The following is a 14,216-nucleotide window of genomic DNA, read 5'->3' on the forward strand; positions in this document are numbered from 1 at the left end:
TTTATATATATATATATATATATATATATATATATATATATATATATATATATATATATATATATATATAAAATAATAAATGTATTTTTTCTTTCTTTCAAATGCACAAACCACCGTGTTGCACTTTGGGCGGGAGCGTCCAGAAGGCTCTGCTGCGTTTGCTCTCGCCTCTGCGGTAGAGCCTGTAGGTGGCACTCTAAGCCCACAGGCACTGGCAGGAGGAGTGCTGGGGTCATGCCGAAGCTGTTCTTGCTCTGGGGTTTCCATGCCAGCGGTGACGACTAGCATGTATGGCCAGCAGAAAATCACCAGAATGTCAGTGACTGGGAGGAGCGGTAGACTTCTGAAATGAAGCAACTACTGCATCTGATTTAGGGTAAACAGTAAACCTGTTTTATTGTCCTTTCGTCATGGCACTGTAGAGTCATTTGTCAGAAATACAGAAAGCTCCTTAAATATAAGCCAATCCAGTTATTACAATATTTAGTTTCTGTTTGTACAATCCAGTTAATGGAGCATAACTTTAGACACTTGCAGGCAATGATGCCATTGGTCCAGCTGTACATCTGCATGGATTTTAGCCCCGCCCTCGTACAGCTGCTGCCACACACAAACAGATGACCTCTCCCTCCCTCACACAGTGTTGCGTTTTATTCCCCTCGTGGTTTTATTGGAAATCTACACCGCTGGAGGAAATGAGCATTTCCATACCCTTCCCAGTCCAGCTCTGGGGCAGACTGGGGTTTGGCACGGAGAACAGCACTTCCTGGTGGGAGATACGAAACCACAATTGCTTTGAATTATTCTGCACGTTGTAGCACAATCCAGCACGCAGAAGTGATATCTTACAGCTCACATGAGGGACATGTTTGAGAAGGAAACCAGGAAAGCAGAACTCCCTCTGGCAAAGTCCAAACTACACATGATCGTTATGCCATTCAGCTTTAAGAAGACGAGACATCTAAGGGCCCTTACCATGTAAATGGGGTTTTTTAACAGCCAAATTTATTTTAGACATTGTTAGTGATGATGATAAGTCATTCTGTTTTACTTTCTAAATAGCCCTAAGAAAATTTATTTCGTCATTTTGGATGCACACTCACCTCACATATCGTAAAAAAAAAAAAACAAAAAAAAAACCTCTCAACAGCTAAATCGGTTTAAAAGACTTGGAGAACAAGCATATTGGCATATATTGCTGTCCAAGGCTGGTGTAAAAATTGTACAGAATCATACAAAAAAATCTAATCGAACATTTTCAGTCATGCTTTACTAAAGTGCAGTTAGTGTGGTGCAGCAGGTTGAGTTCTTTGGAGTCGGGATAGCAGTTCACCTTTGTATCTCCTCTGGTTTCTCTATTTCCGTTTCATCCAGCTTCCGCACGACAGAAACCAGGAAAGAAAATGAGCGAGTTGAATGCCCAAGTCGTCAAGTAAACTTCCTCCCGGCCAGCCAGAGCGCTTTGCTGAGCTTCCCCGGTTCCCCTTGTGTCTATGTACAGAAATGTTCGGAAACGTCGTTCCAGTTTTATAAGGTACTGTGGACTCCGCCCACCCTGCCTCCCTGTGCCCACTTAGCCAATGAGGTGCATGATGATCGCACTCAAGGCCATGAGTTCTGCGGCCTGTTGTGGGCGGCTGGCCCGCCAGCCGTTGCTCAGCTTGAGGGGATGGTCGGCACGGCGACCCGAACCACCCTCTGGCCTGTGGCTGCTGGCCGAGCACTGGATGAGGGGGGCCTGATAGGACGTGGCGCGCTTGTCTGGCCGGTCGGGGCTGGAACCATCGCTGGGCCTCTGGCCGTTGTAGAGCAGGTAGCGGCCGTGCGTGTCCCGCTCCATACGGAAGAGCTCGTATTCCGTGTGCGGCAGACGGATGCCCAGCGCCACACAGCCATCGGTGTGCGTCACGTCCTGCTCCACGCCCACCTGCCAGGAGCCCTGGGAGCCACACTCGTCGCCGCTGAAGACATTGAGCAGCGACGTGGTGGCGAGGTCCATCGGCATCACACGCATGTGGTTCACTGAGGCCAGAAAGATGGACATGCACAGAGACACACACATGCAGTTGAGTTGGTTTCAGTAGAAGCTTCCATTTGGAGGCAGCAGTAAATTGTCATGCAGCAGGTGTTTCTTGTTCAACATTTTTGCTCCGGCGAGTCCCGTATTTCAGCCCAGGCTCGTCTGGTTAGATGTTTGAAAAGCTCGCCGACTTTCACATGCAAGCAAAATATGTTGGCAAAACATAGTGGCTTAAGAATTCAACCTGTCTAGAGCAATGTCAGGAGTCAGGCCTGTTTAGTTTTGTAATAAGGTGGAGCAAGTCTGATTGGCTGTGCACCACGCAGAGAGAAGGCAATATGTCCCGTCTCCCGAGAAGACATGAAACACCTGTCACATCCCCGACACGGGACTGCTGACACCACTACTCTGTCGCCTGGAAGTAAACGCCACTTTAGAAGTACGTACAAAAAAAAACGCTCACCTTTAAAGACGAACTCAGTCCCACCCATGACGCGGGTGGAATGCATGCCACGGCTGTAGCGCCCCCGGGCGTAGATGGAGAACGTTGGGTGCTTGCAGACGGGATCCGAATAGTGGTAGTAGTGACCCTCCCACGTGTTGTTGTCATCGTGGAAGATGAAGTGACGGGTGAGGAAGAGCACCTCGGGGCGCACCTCGCACCGCTGCGACACCCACTGCCCGTGCAGGGCCACGGCGAGCTCCGCCCGCGGTGGTAGGATCGGGGGGTGGAGCTCGTCGGAGCGGGTGATGATGCGGCACGCAATGCAGCCCTGCTCGTGACTCTGAAAGGGGGTTGGGGAGGGTGGGGGTGGAGAGAGCAGGCACGATGAGACGGATCATGGGCCATCGTAGGCCCAAATCCTGGTTCAGCTTTCGGTTCAAGGTCAGTTTAGCAAGAAGGCTACCTCACGATGGGAAGGCACCGTTTTAGTTCCCTTATTGATTTGGGAAGAAACTGATTATATAAATAAATTAAACGGGCATAATGTATACCTTTAAAAATATCGGCACAAATGTCTCTCGCTGATGTTTTATTAGGTCCATGTATTATAGCAGCAGAGCAGACAAGCGTGAGATGCAGATTTGGATCGAACTGAACGGACCACATGTTCAGCAAGGGGCCCCAGATAGCATCTGCAAACGGCAGGCAACACTTTAACCCTGTGAAGTGGAATGGCCCCGTTTTGGCTAAACCGCTTCCACAGGCCACGCTGTCGGAATACGTAACAAGTCTGAGAGAAGAAAAGTCTGATGTGCTTTCACTGATTTTTCGACAAGTCTCCCGGAGAAGTGGAAAAGCTTGCGGGGCCTCACGTCTGTTCTACTTCTGACCCATGTTAGTATTTATGTCCGCTCCTTAGTGCACGCTATCCTGCCACGCTAGTGTCTCTAGTTCATTCTGGAACTTTCCCTTAGCTAAACATTTCACTGGGGTTCACATCCATCAAGCGATTTAATGAATCGACACTTAGACGTGGTTGTCTTTCTCCACAAAGGGTTGAGAAGGTTTTCCTTGTATGTGCATTAAAGCTCTGTTGAAGAGACAGGAGGTGTGAGAGGAATGAATCAACCAAGTGGATAGTAATGGTTAAAACGGTGCTTAAGGTTAAGAGGGAATATTTAATTATCCGCTGGAACAAGACGCCGCTACAGTATCACCGCAGGCTCGACTCTGCATGTGTACATATGACTGCAAGATGTTTTCACCCCATCCTCTCTGGCAAAGTTTTCAGTTTATGAATACCTGACCTTCTGACTAGCCACAGGCTAGGAAATGTAACTTACTCTTCATCGCGCCTCTCTCTCTCTCCCCCCCTTTTTCTCTTCTCCTCTTGGCTATTCCGTTTAACCAAACCCATCCAAAGTGGTTTGGCTGTTGGAATCGCGGTCGTCGTGATCGGAAAGACATCGAAAAAAAAGAAACCAGCCAAACAATTACAAATCGTCCGTCTTTGGGATTGTTTGTTCGCCTTGCTGTACTAATCGATAACCAAATCAATAAGAGCTTGCTGCCACGGACCGGCCTGGACCGGTTTGGGTAGGGAGGATGGAAAACTGGAATTGGAAACGGAGGAAACAAACAAAGCAGCAGCCACGTCTGATGATCCACCCAGCAACCACAAACGAAAAGTCCGGCACTCGGCGGGCACGCTGGAAGCGGCCCAGGAGCCGGGGCGCTATCCCCAGTGTTTGGATGGAATTGTCATCATAGCAATAAAGCATCTAAATTAGGAAGGATCACGCCTCCCGCGTATGGGCGGAGTTGTTAATTAAATGTCTTTTTCGTTCGCGGCCCTACCACGCCTGGCTGATGCGGTCGCCGTGCATCAAGGCGTAGACGGAGCATCCAGGCTTGATTAGAGCGAAAATGAGTGTCACACAGTTTGGAGCTCATTTATGCGGTAGTGATTTGTGGGTGTTTTTTTTTTTTTGCTGTTGTTCTTGATGTTGCTCGGATGCAAACCGCTTCTTGGTCTTCGGAGCGCTCTTGCTTGGGGTCGCGTTGTGGCTGATTCGTGCACTTATTTTTAATAGCGGGTCTTCGAGTGAACTATTAGCAAGGAGGGTATGGGCTGTGAAAATCTTTATGGCCTTGCGCGAGCAGAACCATGTAATTATAGCAAATGTGCAGGGTAAAATTTCTGAGAGGTGGCAACTTAAATGAAAAATCATATTATGCCAATTACACCTCTCTTTAGAAGTTTTCTTCGTGTTAAAAAACAGGGTCTTAATGTCTTAATGTTGAATAACAGTCTGGCCATTTGTAGATTTCTTGCCGAACACATGGAAGACTGTTCTGTAAACTTGAATGGCTGTTGCTATGCTTTTGTTGTTGAGTGTTGTTGACAGGCTAAGGAACAGAGAAGCTCGGTTCATCTGAACTTTCCCATAGTCCCTCAGGCATGCATGAAATCAGATCTCGAACATGCTCGTCGGAATAATTCAGAAGGCTGCGTGATTCAGAATTCTGGGAATAGCACGTGTTGATCACTTGGGGAGATAGGCCTGGTGCAGCGGCTCGGCATTGTGACGCATGAGCACTGGCCCTCCGCAGTCGGGAGCATCTGCTCACCCCGGGCTGACCGGCGGAAGATCGGCTCAGACGCTTTACACACCGAGATGAGGCTTGGTTTGTTTAGACAGCCGTTTACACCAGTGGTGTGTGCAGCGACACGGGCTGAGAGACAACTGCTGGCCACGAACACACCCACGGGAAGGATGGAGACTACATTCTAATCATGCTGAAGTTCTAAATCTGAAGTCCTAAACCTACCTACGTTCTAAATCTGAAGTCCTAAACCTAACCATGTTCTACATCTGAAGTCCTAAACCTACCCATGTTCTACATCTGCCGTTCCAAACCTACCCAAGTCCTAAATGCTTCTTAAATGCTGAATCTTAAATGTCGAATGAAGGTCCAATTTGTTCATTTTTGGGAGTCCTGAAGGATAACCAGTTCCAGTGTACCAAGTTCAGTGTACACTGAGCGATCACTTTTTCAGATACCACTTTGTAGTTGTAGCCAACTGGCTGCCATACACATTACATACATTTCCAGTGAGTTGTAAGTTGTAACTGACCGCTCCTAACCTCTTTCCCGAGGGACGTGGTCTTGAGCGAAGAGCAAGTGTTAGCTGTGTGCTTTTAATATACGTCTACATTGTAAATGTATTTGTGAATGCAGCATAGACCCATTATATATATATATATATATATATATATATATAATATGTTTATATAAACACACAAAATATCCAGACATGATGTGCTGTTTGTTCAAAACAGACACATTATAGAACCTACTAAAAGAACTCCAGGATTGGCCATGTTTTTACTGGAGGTCTTTGATCTCCAGATTTCTCATTGTAAACCTCTTTTTATAAATGTACTGATGTAAACAGACTAAATAAGACAGCATGTAATGGATCATAAAAAAAACAAACAAACAAAAAAAACCCCCATCAGAACTGGAACTTTGTCAGTAATGTTGCGCTGGGAATAGGGCTCTGGAGTCCTCACACACCCGGCCACACTGCACCACATTGCAGTAAGGCCCATTTATGAACAAACCATGAGCAGAGTGTAGCTGGTTGGCTGTTCATCAGCAACACTTTTACACACACACACACACACATATATACATGTGAATTCAATCTTACGTGCAATATTAAAACGATTTCATGTGCAAGTAATGCCGAGTTAAGGAGTTCAAGCATCTCCCCTGCAGTGTTTTTATATACACATATGGAACGGCACGCAGGCATATGGAACATGTACACATACACACGCATGCACACACACACACACACACACGCATGCACACTCCCTGCTGTTCCACCCCCTGCACCAACCTTGGCGTTCTGCAGTGGTGGCTGATAGCTGGAGGGCCGGTAGTACATTCTCTGGGCCAGCTCCGTGTGGATGTCCCCCAGGAAGAGCTCCTCGACGGGGTGGTCAGGGTTGCGGTGCAGGTACTGCTTCTCCACCCGCAGCAGCTGCAGCTCGTGCATGGCGAAGTTGATCCCCCGTGAGCAGTCGCACCCACCCGCCTCGCCCCACAGCTCATAGCTGACGTTGGGCTCCCAGGAGCCGGGGCCCGGGCCCCCACAGTTCCGCTCCAGCCGCCGGCTGAGCTCCTCTGCCGCGCCCGCAGCGTGGCACACGGCCTGGACGCGGTGCACCTGGTAGTCGGCCTCGGTACCGCCGCGCACGATCCAGGAGGCCTGGCGCAGCCGCACACGCCCGCGCACCACCAGCGTGTAGGCTGGCGTCGTGCAGTGGTTGTCGGCGTAGTAAAACTGGTGGGCACGGAAGGTGTGGTTGCGGTAGAAGCGGTACGAGCGCGTGATGAACTCTGGCCCGGGTCGTACCTCGCAGCTGCCAGGGCAACGGAGAGATGGGGGAGTGGGGGGGAGAGAGAGGTCATGTGACCAAATTTGGCGGGTTTGAGACGGCGGTAGAACGGCGCGTACACAGCAAACACTTTTCGTGCTGTCATAGCTCAATGTTTTTAAACTGAACACAAAATACTGGGAGCACTAAAAATTAGAAAGGACAAATCTACCCAAAATGTTATAATCAGATCGCTTCAGCATAATTTGAGGTGAACCAAAAAGGACGTTTAAAAACCTCTGCGATAACTTAAAAATGCCTTGTAATTTCATTGTTGTAATTTCATTTCCCCTCCACAGCTCATGTTCCTAAACTGTTTGTCCAGAAAATATTTGAATTTAAATTCAACTGCAACCTTTAAACTCCAAGTGAACTCCTGCGTGCAAAAGTCAGATTATCAGTGAAATAGTGGAAGGGTACTTGAACAGAGTGGCACAGTGCCCGCTGGAGAAAGAATGCAAATGAGGTTCGTTAAACCCCAGCAGTCTTCTTTAATAACTGTTCCGAGGTCAGTGAGACGCGCTCGGCGGACAGCTAGAGGACGCTCACCTGGTGGACACCCAGTGGCCCTCTACGTTGGGGGGCATCTGCACGGTGATGCGCGCGCCGTTGTGCAGGCGCTTCAGCATGTGTTGACACTGCAAGTCTTTGGGCGGCCAGTGCAGGCTCTGTTCCAGCGCGTGCCGTGGCGCGCGGTCGTCCGACGCGTGCGGGGACGAGCTCTCCGCCCAACCTGTCAAACACGCAGCGCGCGATGAAAAGGGGAACGTCCGTCTACCGGCTGTCACGTGCCATAATACCACCAGTCATGAATAGAACCTATGCACACTGCAATACTAATTAATTATCATTAATAAACATTTAAAATAATCGGAGAAACAAATCATACGTTGCTGCATATCTGAATACATATGCTCACGTCTATACTTAGCGATTCTAACGGAACCAACACCAGATCACTTTGATTGCTGTTTAGTCTGCTCGATTTCACACATTTGTGTTAGAATGGATTACTGCTCCATCTTCTTGGTGTCGTGTATGGGCGGGAAGGTAATCCTGATTAGGCTATTTGTTGGGTAAATTCGCGCAAAAACGACTTCCTTTTGGAAGCTTATGTAAACAACGCTTTTTAGTTGATTCATAAGCGCGCACTTCAGTTTCCGAATTGTGATCTTAAAACTGACCAAAGGAAGCTGCAGTCATCCGCTATTAGGTAAAATTAGCTCCTAATACATACGTATTCAACGTCACCATATACGTCCTAAACGTCAATACATGAAACAAAACCCCCCCCTCAAAACCCTGAAGAATGTATGCGAAACTATATCTCAAATTCCGCACTTCCAAGTTCCAGGCTACTGGGCTGCATTCCATGGCGCGTCAAGAGGCGCATTTACGTTATTTCTTTCACGCTGCAAGTTGGGGAAAGAAAATCTGCGTCAGGGAACAACGCCTGCCACTGCCAGTCTACGTTACGTTTATGTGGTCACTGTTCCACATAGAGGCGTCTGGGGAGCATACCGGCTGGATTTGCACCTGTGCCCGCTGCCCACTCACAGCTCGGCGGTCGGAAAGCGCCTGCCAGGCCGCGTGTTTTGAAATCCCGACCACTGAACCCAACGCAAAAAAGCGCCAGTCGCGGAAAAATCTGGAACTCATGTGCGTTGTGGCGAGGTTTCCTAAAGTTAGCGTTGGGTCTTACGTATCGAGGCTGACAGCCTTTCCGAGAGTTTATGGAGGTTTCGGAATTTACGCAGCGTAACGTTTTGGAGAGACAAACACACTATTAATCTTGAGGTGGACAAAGTTTGTGGTTAGGTAGAGACTACTTAACCACGGCCAAATGAAGAATTTGAAGGCAACACACTCCAGCCTGGCACAGAGACTAGTCAGGTTAATGTAAACGTGATCTTCTGTATATGAAGCGGCACATGAACACAGTAAAAATAATACGCCGATGATTCATCGGAAGAAAAGACTGATAACTAAACAGGATCTTGGCCTCACACCGTCTCAGTGAATAGGGCTTTATGGTGCCAAACCTTACTAAGTACACAGCAGTATTGAAAGACCGAAACCGGACGTCGCCATTATTCCACTATCCCTAATATTTCTGATATTTACCAGTGTCATAAATCAGATCTGGTGTCTGGACCCACCCATTTTCTCGTAGTTGCTTAACAGATCTACTTTCTTTTAACCCTTCCCATGTAAATTTGTCAAACCTCTACGACTGAAAGACACATAGCCCCATCTACTCCAGTCTTGAGGTCCATAACCACTTTTTCCCAAGCTTTTGCTTGATTCAAAGCGCCCAGTTCCCAGTTCCCCACGCACTAACCACTAAGAACATTTCCAGTTGGCCTGCTCCCATCGGTGAGCTCAGGGTTCTGGGACGGCTGACAAACAGACGAGCTACAGAACAGCCCCGAGAAAACCAGGACCTCAGTGACAGCACGCCTCCGTCCTAAAGCTCTTTACCATGCCTCATTCCCCATCATCTACTGTGTATGAGGGACAGTCTGTCTCTGTCAGACCGCTCACAGAGTAGCTTTTATTAGCCCCTCGTTAATACAGATAATATACACACGCTTTATAAGGTCGTAGGTATTTTAATAGATACATAAATACAGTTACAGGCGTAAGTATGCCTATTAGGTTACGCTGCATTACCTCCGCTGTGCTAAGTTTCTGGCTAGATTTGAGCCGTGCTATTGGATTTTTCCTTAATGCGTCTTTGCTCTTAAAACTTAATTTGAGAGAACATGCCCCATTATTAAGAAATCCCAGGCCTAATTTTACATGCCAGAATTCCAACTGCTACGAATCTTATTTCAAGATAGGCAAATAAACCGAACGATCTCTTTTTATTCGAAAACACGTTCACCCACTTTGCCAGCGCTTACACCTTCGGTGTGGGTTTTCTGTAGTACACTACATAGCACGCTACGTTGGCGTGGTCTCCAGCAGTGAACCTCGCCATAGTTTAGTTACTGCTTTGGATTCTCTTTGACCTCATCTGGATTGGTAGACCCCCCCCCCCCGCCAAATGTACAGCGTGCTCTAATCTGGCCTGACGTCGGAAGTTTTATGGTCGCTAGGAAAGGCTGCAGTAACGCACCACTTAATTGAACGTTAGATTCGTTTAAACACAGCCGGGACTTTTAAGTGGATTTGAAATGATGGTCTTTTTATCTCCAGGCCCCATGTGAAGGGGCAGCGTTGGCCACCACTGTTATTTCTAGCGTATGAAAAGGGCCATGGGCGGTCCAGTAATCTATGTTTCCTCTCCATGGCAAATCAGGCTTGTGAGAGCTAAACCAGTGCCTCAGACTCCAGAGCTACCCTCAACTGCCCAAGAGCCACCACTGAGTGAGCCTTTGCCCCCCTCTGTCACACACACCCCGGAGAAAGTATTTAAACATAAGCCTACCACTAAAGCTAAATATCACAATGAAAAGTAAACGTGCTCTTTTCAATAGACTGCGTTTCTTTTGAAGAGAAAGGGCCCAAGAAGTTATATGGAGAAAAATGATAATGAAAGTAGGTCATCTTAAATTATGATAAATACTTTTAACTCTTCTACTGGGAGTAAAATTTAAATATGGGTCAGAGCCAAAGGTCACACATACACATACACACACACACACACACACACACACACACACACACACACACACACACACACACACACCACACACACACTCACACACACACTCGCACATACTCGCACTCGCACACACTCGCAGTCACACACACAAACCATTTCACTGCGAGTTATACTGTGTATGACTATGTATGTGACAAATAAACCAAACTTGAAACTTGAAACAAACACTCGCACAGGCACGCACACACACTCACACACACACACGCACACACACACACACACACACGCACACACACACACAACACACACACACACACACACACACACACACACACACACCACACAACACACACCACATCGACTAAAGCATAGAACAAAATTAAGTATTTTAAAATCTCCTAAACGTACAATAGACTGAATCAGTCCTACATAAAACAATCACAAAAGTATATCTTATATTTAGAAGGCAGGTGTGATTTCTATCTCAGTCAAAATGTGTTTTTGCATTTTAATAATATTTAGAGGGTATATTAAAAATGGATGATATTAAAGTTATACGCGAAGAAAGTTATACTTTCTAAGTGTGTGCCGCCATGTTTTGTCAATACTCATCAAACATTCAGTGGGATTTGTTTATTTATTGACATTATATTAATCTGTTTAGCCTGCATGGGTCTAATGATAACCGATGAATGAATGAGACTCACCAAACGTCACCACTGGTAGTATTGCAAGAATGGCCATACTCCAGGAGACGGAGATGAACCCCATTGTAGCTGTCTCGATGCAGTCCGCTTTACTGATGCGAAATGAGCCTTCGCCTTGAACTCTGCAGCATTCACGAATCCATAAAGGCGCAAGAAGCCCAATCCCGACCGCACGGCAACAATAACGCCTTCACATAGCCGTGGAAGTGCGACAGAAACCGTCTGAAACACTCGAAGTTCAAGTGCGAGCTGAGTTCCCAAAGCGTCGATTTCTAACAGCTCCGGGCGCACATTCAGGTCCCCGCACATCGGGGAAAGGGCACAAACCGCCGTGCCAGCTCGGTTTCCACCGAGTCTCGTCGAGGTTCCAGATGCAGGGCTGCTCTTGAGGGCTCCGTTCCTTCCTTCACATCATACCGAGCGTCTGGGAGAGCGAGGAGGGGCGAGGGGTGTGGATCACACTTACCGGGGCTGTTTGAGATGATGGCGAACTGCCCTTACCGAACTACCCTACCCCTTACCCCTTTTCAACTCGAGCTTCGTCACATTAAATGAACGGCGTAGTTTACATCTGTTGGTAGTCGACTCTGTTTTGCGTTGCCAAAGGGTAGGATGTTCAGGTTGACAGGGTTAAATATGAGTCCCTATACAGCGTACACAGTATAAAGTGATTTTAATATGACCGCCATTATTAGACATGAAAACCTTTCTCAAACGTTAAACTTCACCTCCCTCTCTTTCTGTTAGCCTCGGGAAAAGAGCGCAGGAGTGGTTTGGGGACAATTCTAAAAGACATTTATGTCCTCGTATTATAGATTCTTGCAAGATTCTTGTACTTTTCATAATATTACATCCGTACAAAATTTCCCCAACAAAATTTACAGTATAATTTAACTTTAACATTGGAGACAAAGATGTACAATTTCACGTGAAGATGTAGCCAATCATTTGGGAGTTATGACAACTGTGTCACAATAGAGAGGGGAAAAAATTGGGTTTGGTTTCTGGGGGTTCAAAAAATGTAAACTTATTCCATTTGGCCACAATCAGACAGAACACTCTCTCTCTCTCTCTCTCTCTCTCTCTCTCTCTCTCTCTCTCTCTCTCTCTCTCTCTCTCTCTCTCTCTCTCTCTCTCTCCCCCCCCCTCCCCTCCACACACATATCTGTTTCTTTTGAACTCCGCTACTTTTCTCTCTCTCTTGATTGTTCTAACTAAATATGTTCTCTTCTGGTCTTGGAGAAATAAACATCCATCCCATGGCGCATACTTTTCCCCGCTGTTGTCTAGGGAATAGCAGCCTGCCGTCAGAGGTTCGGTGGACTCACTGAGTTAAAGGCAAGTCTCAGATAAGAAACTCAAAAGGCTTCAGGGGTCTGTTATCGGTGGATTTCCAGTGACTTCAGTCAGATATGAGCTAACCTCACTTTTCAGGACGTCTTTTCAGTATCAGAGAAAATATGAGCCTTTAGCAGTAAATCAGTAAACATTCACCGCTGTCTTTGGCTTTCAAGTAAAAGAGAAGGAGGAGTTGTCTGCATTTGTTCCTAAAAATGTAGTGACAGCTTGTCCGGGCCAAACCGTGTGTGTGTGTGTGTGTGTGTGTGTGTGTGTGTGTGTGTGTGTGCGTGTGTCTGCGTGTGTGTGTGTGTGTTTGGGGGAGGGCAGGATGGGTCTATATGTGTGTTAGGTACATGTGTGAGTTTAAGCATATCAGTTTTCTATGAGACTCTTAACACCTGCATGGTGGCGATCCAAATAGGAACCCCTCTGTGCCCCAACACTCTGCCCCGACATTTGACCCTCGATCTGTGTTTGTGTGCGTTCGAGAGAGAGAGAGAGAGAGAGACCTCCAACACTGGCCCCTGGATAGGCTTTAAAGGCTACTCTCTGATCTCTTTAACCCAAACGTATGTCCTGAGAGCCAAAACAAACACGGGACACCCAAGCGCACCCACAGCACAGAGAGCCCTCTGGGATGACATATTGCCCCGCTCAGCACGGCCTCAACGCAGCACACGAGCGCAGAGTCTGCATGCTGGGGAAGAGAGAGAGAGAGGTTGTTTTGGCAATGGCGATCCAGACATATTCGGTGCTTTATGTGCAGTGGTGCGGTGCGCTACAACCAAACACCCAAAACCCCCAGCAAAGTTCCTATATGTGGATGTATGAGAAGCACCCGGAAAAGCACATCTCAGAATTGTTGTGTCGCCTCCATTTTCATTGATGTTATTGTACTTGGAATGTCTTTAGCCCTCTGCTCTGTGTAATCAGGATGGCTAAGGCCCCTCTCTCACACACACACACACACACACACACACACACACACACACACACACACACACACACACACACACACACACACACACACACACACACTCTCTCTCTAATCCCTGCTCCTCTCCACTCCTCACATCCTTCTTGCTCCTCCACGCTCCTCCTCTGTTCTCTTCCCGAATCCACGTCGGCAGAGTCCAGGACCTGGAACAATAATCTGGGAGAGGGGTGGAATTTACCAGCTTGGGTTTGAAGTGAGCGAGGAGGGTGTGTGGAACGGGAGACGGAGAGGTCATGGCGCGTTAGCCACGTCTGTGTCTAGTAATCCCCTTTGGGGCCCTTTTCACAAGCAGGCTGTGCTTAAAGGGATACTTTGAATAGAAAGGAATGACTTCATCCTTTTTTTTTTTATAGACACATCACCATGTCTATCTTCATGGTGAACGCGTTCCACCAGGGAGTTCCACGGCCTGCCGTGGCTTTCAATCAGCACGTCCGGGAGCGCGTTCTCGCCTCTTCACAACGCAGCGCGTACGAGCTGACGCGGCTCATGCCATGGCCGTGTCTCGGAAAATGCTTTCCTGGCCCTTCGCTCAGTCCTCCTGTTGGGAGACACCACATCTGAAGGCAGCTCCGAACCGTTCACTAGCTCTCTTGTTCCAGAATTATACAATAGTGAGCCAAGAATCAAGGGAGCAGCTAATAG

General features: G+C 47.5%; 1 protein-coding gene across 1 annotated transcript; it reads right to left on the reverse strand.

The window, feature by feature from the left end:
• Positions 1 to 397: 397 nt before the first annotated feature.
• On the reverse strand, positions 398 to 11,689 carry LOC113582879 (protein APCDD1-like). Its single transcript, XM_027018902.2, has 5 exons — positions 11,234 to 11,689; positions 7,466 to 7,649; positions 6,376 to 6,901; positions 2,484 to 2,805; positions 398 to 2,022 (listed from the first exon to the last, which is right to left on the reverse strand). The coding sequence occupies exons 1-5, from the start codon at positions 11,295 to 11,297 to the stop codon at positions 1,574 to 1,576; spliced, it is 1,545 nt and encodes a 514-aa protein (XP_026874703.2). The 5' UTR covers positions 11,298 to 11,689; the 3' UTR covers positions 398 to 1,573.
• Between the last annotated feature and the right edge of the window lie 2,527 nt (positions 11,690 to 14,216).

The sequence above is a fragment of the Electrophorus electricus genome, chromosome 7, assembly GCF_013358815.1.
Source record: "Electrophorus electricus isolate fEleEle1 chromosome 7, fEleEle1.pri, whole genome shotgun sequence".
In the NCBI taxonomy this organism is placed as follows: Eukaryota; Metazoa; Chordata; class Actinopteri; order Gymnotiformes; family Gymnotidae; genus Electrophorus; species Electrophorus electricus.

Bases quoted from the DNA above. Each gene is read 5' to 3' on its own strand.
- LOC113582879 (XM_027018902.2), bottom strand. From the start codon at position 11,297: ATGGGGTTCATCTCCGTCTCCTGGAGTATGGCCATTCTTGCAATACTA. The intron at 7,650-11,233 runs GTGAGTCTCATT...CGTGTTTGACAG, and splicing joins ACTACCAGTGGTGACGTTTG to GTTGGGCGGAGAGCTCGTCC. The intron at 2,023-2,483 runs GTGAGCGTTTTT...TTCTGGCCTCAG, and splicing joins GACTGAGTTCGTCTTTAAAG to TGAACCACATGCGTGTGATG.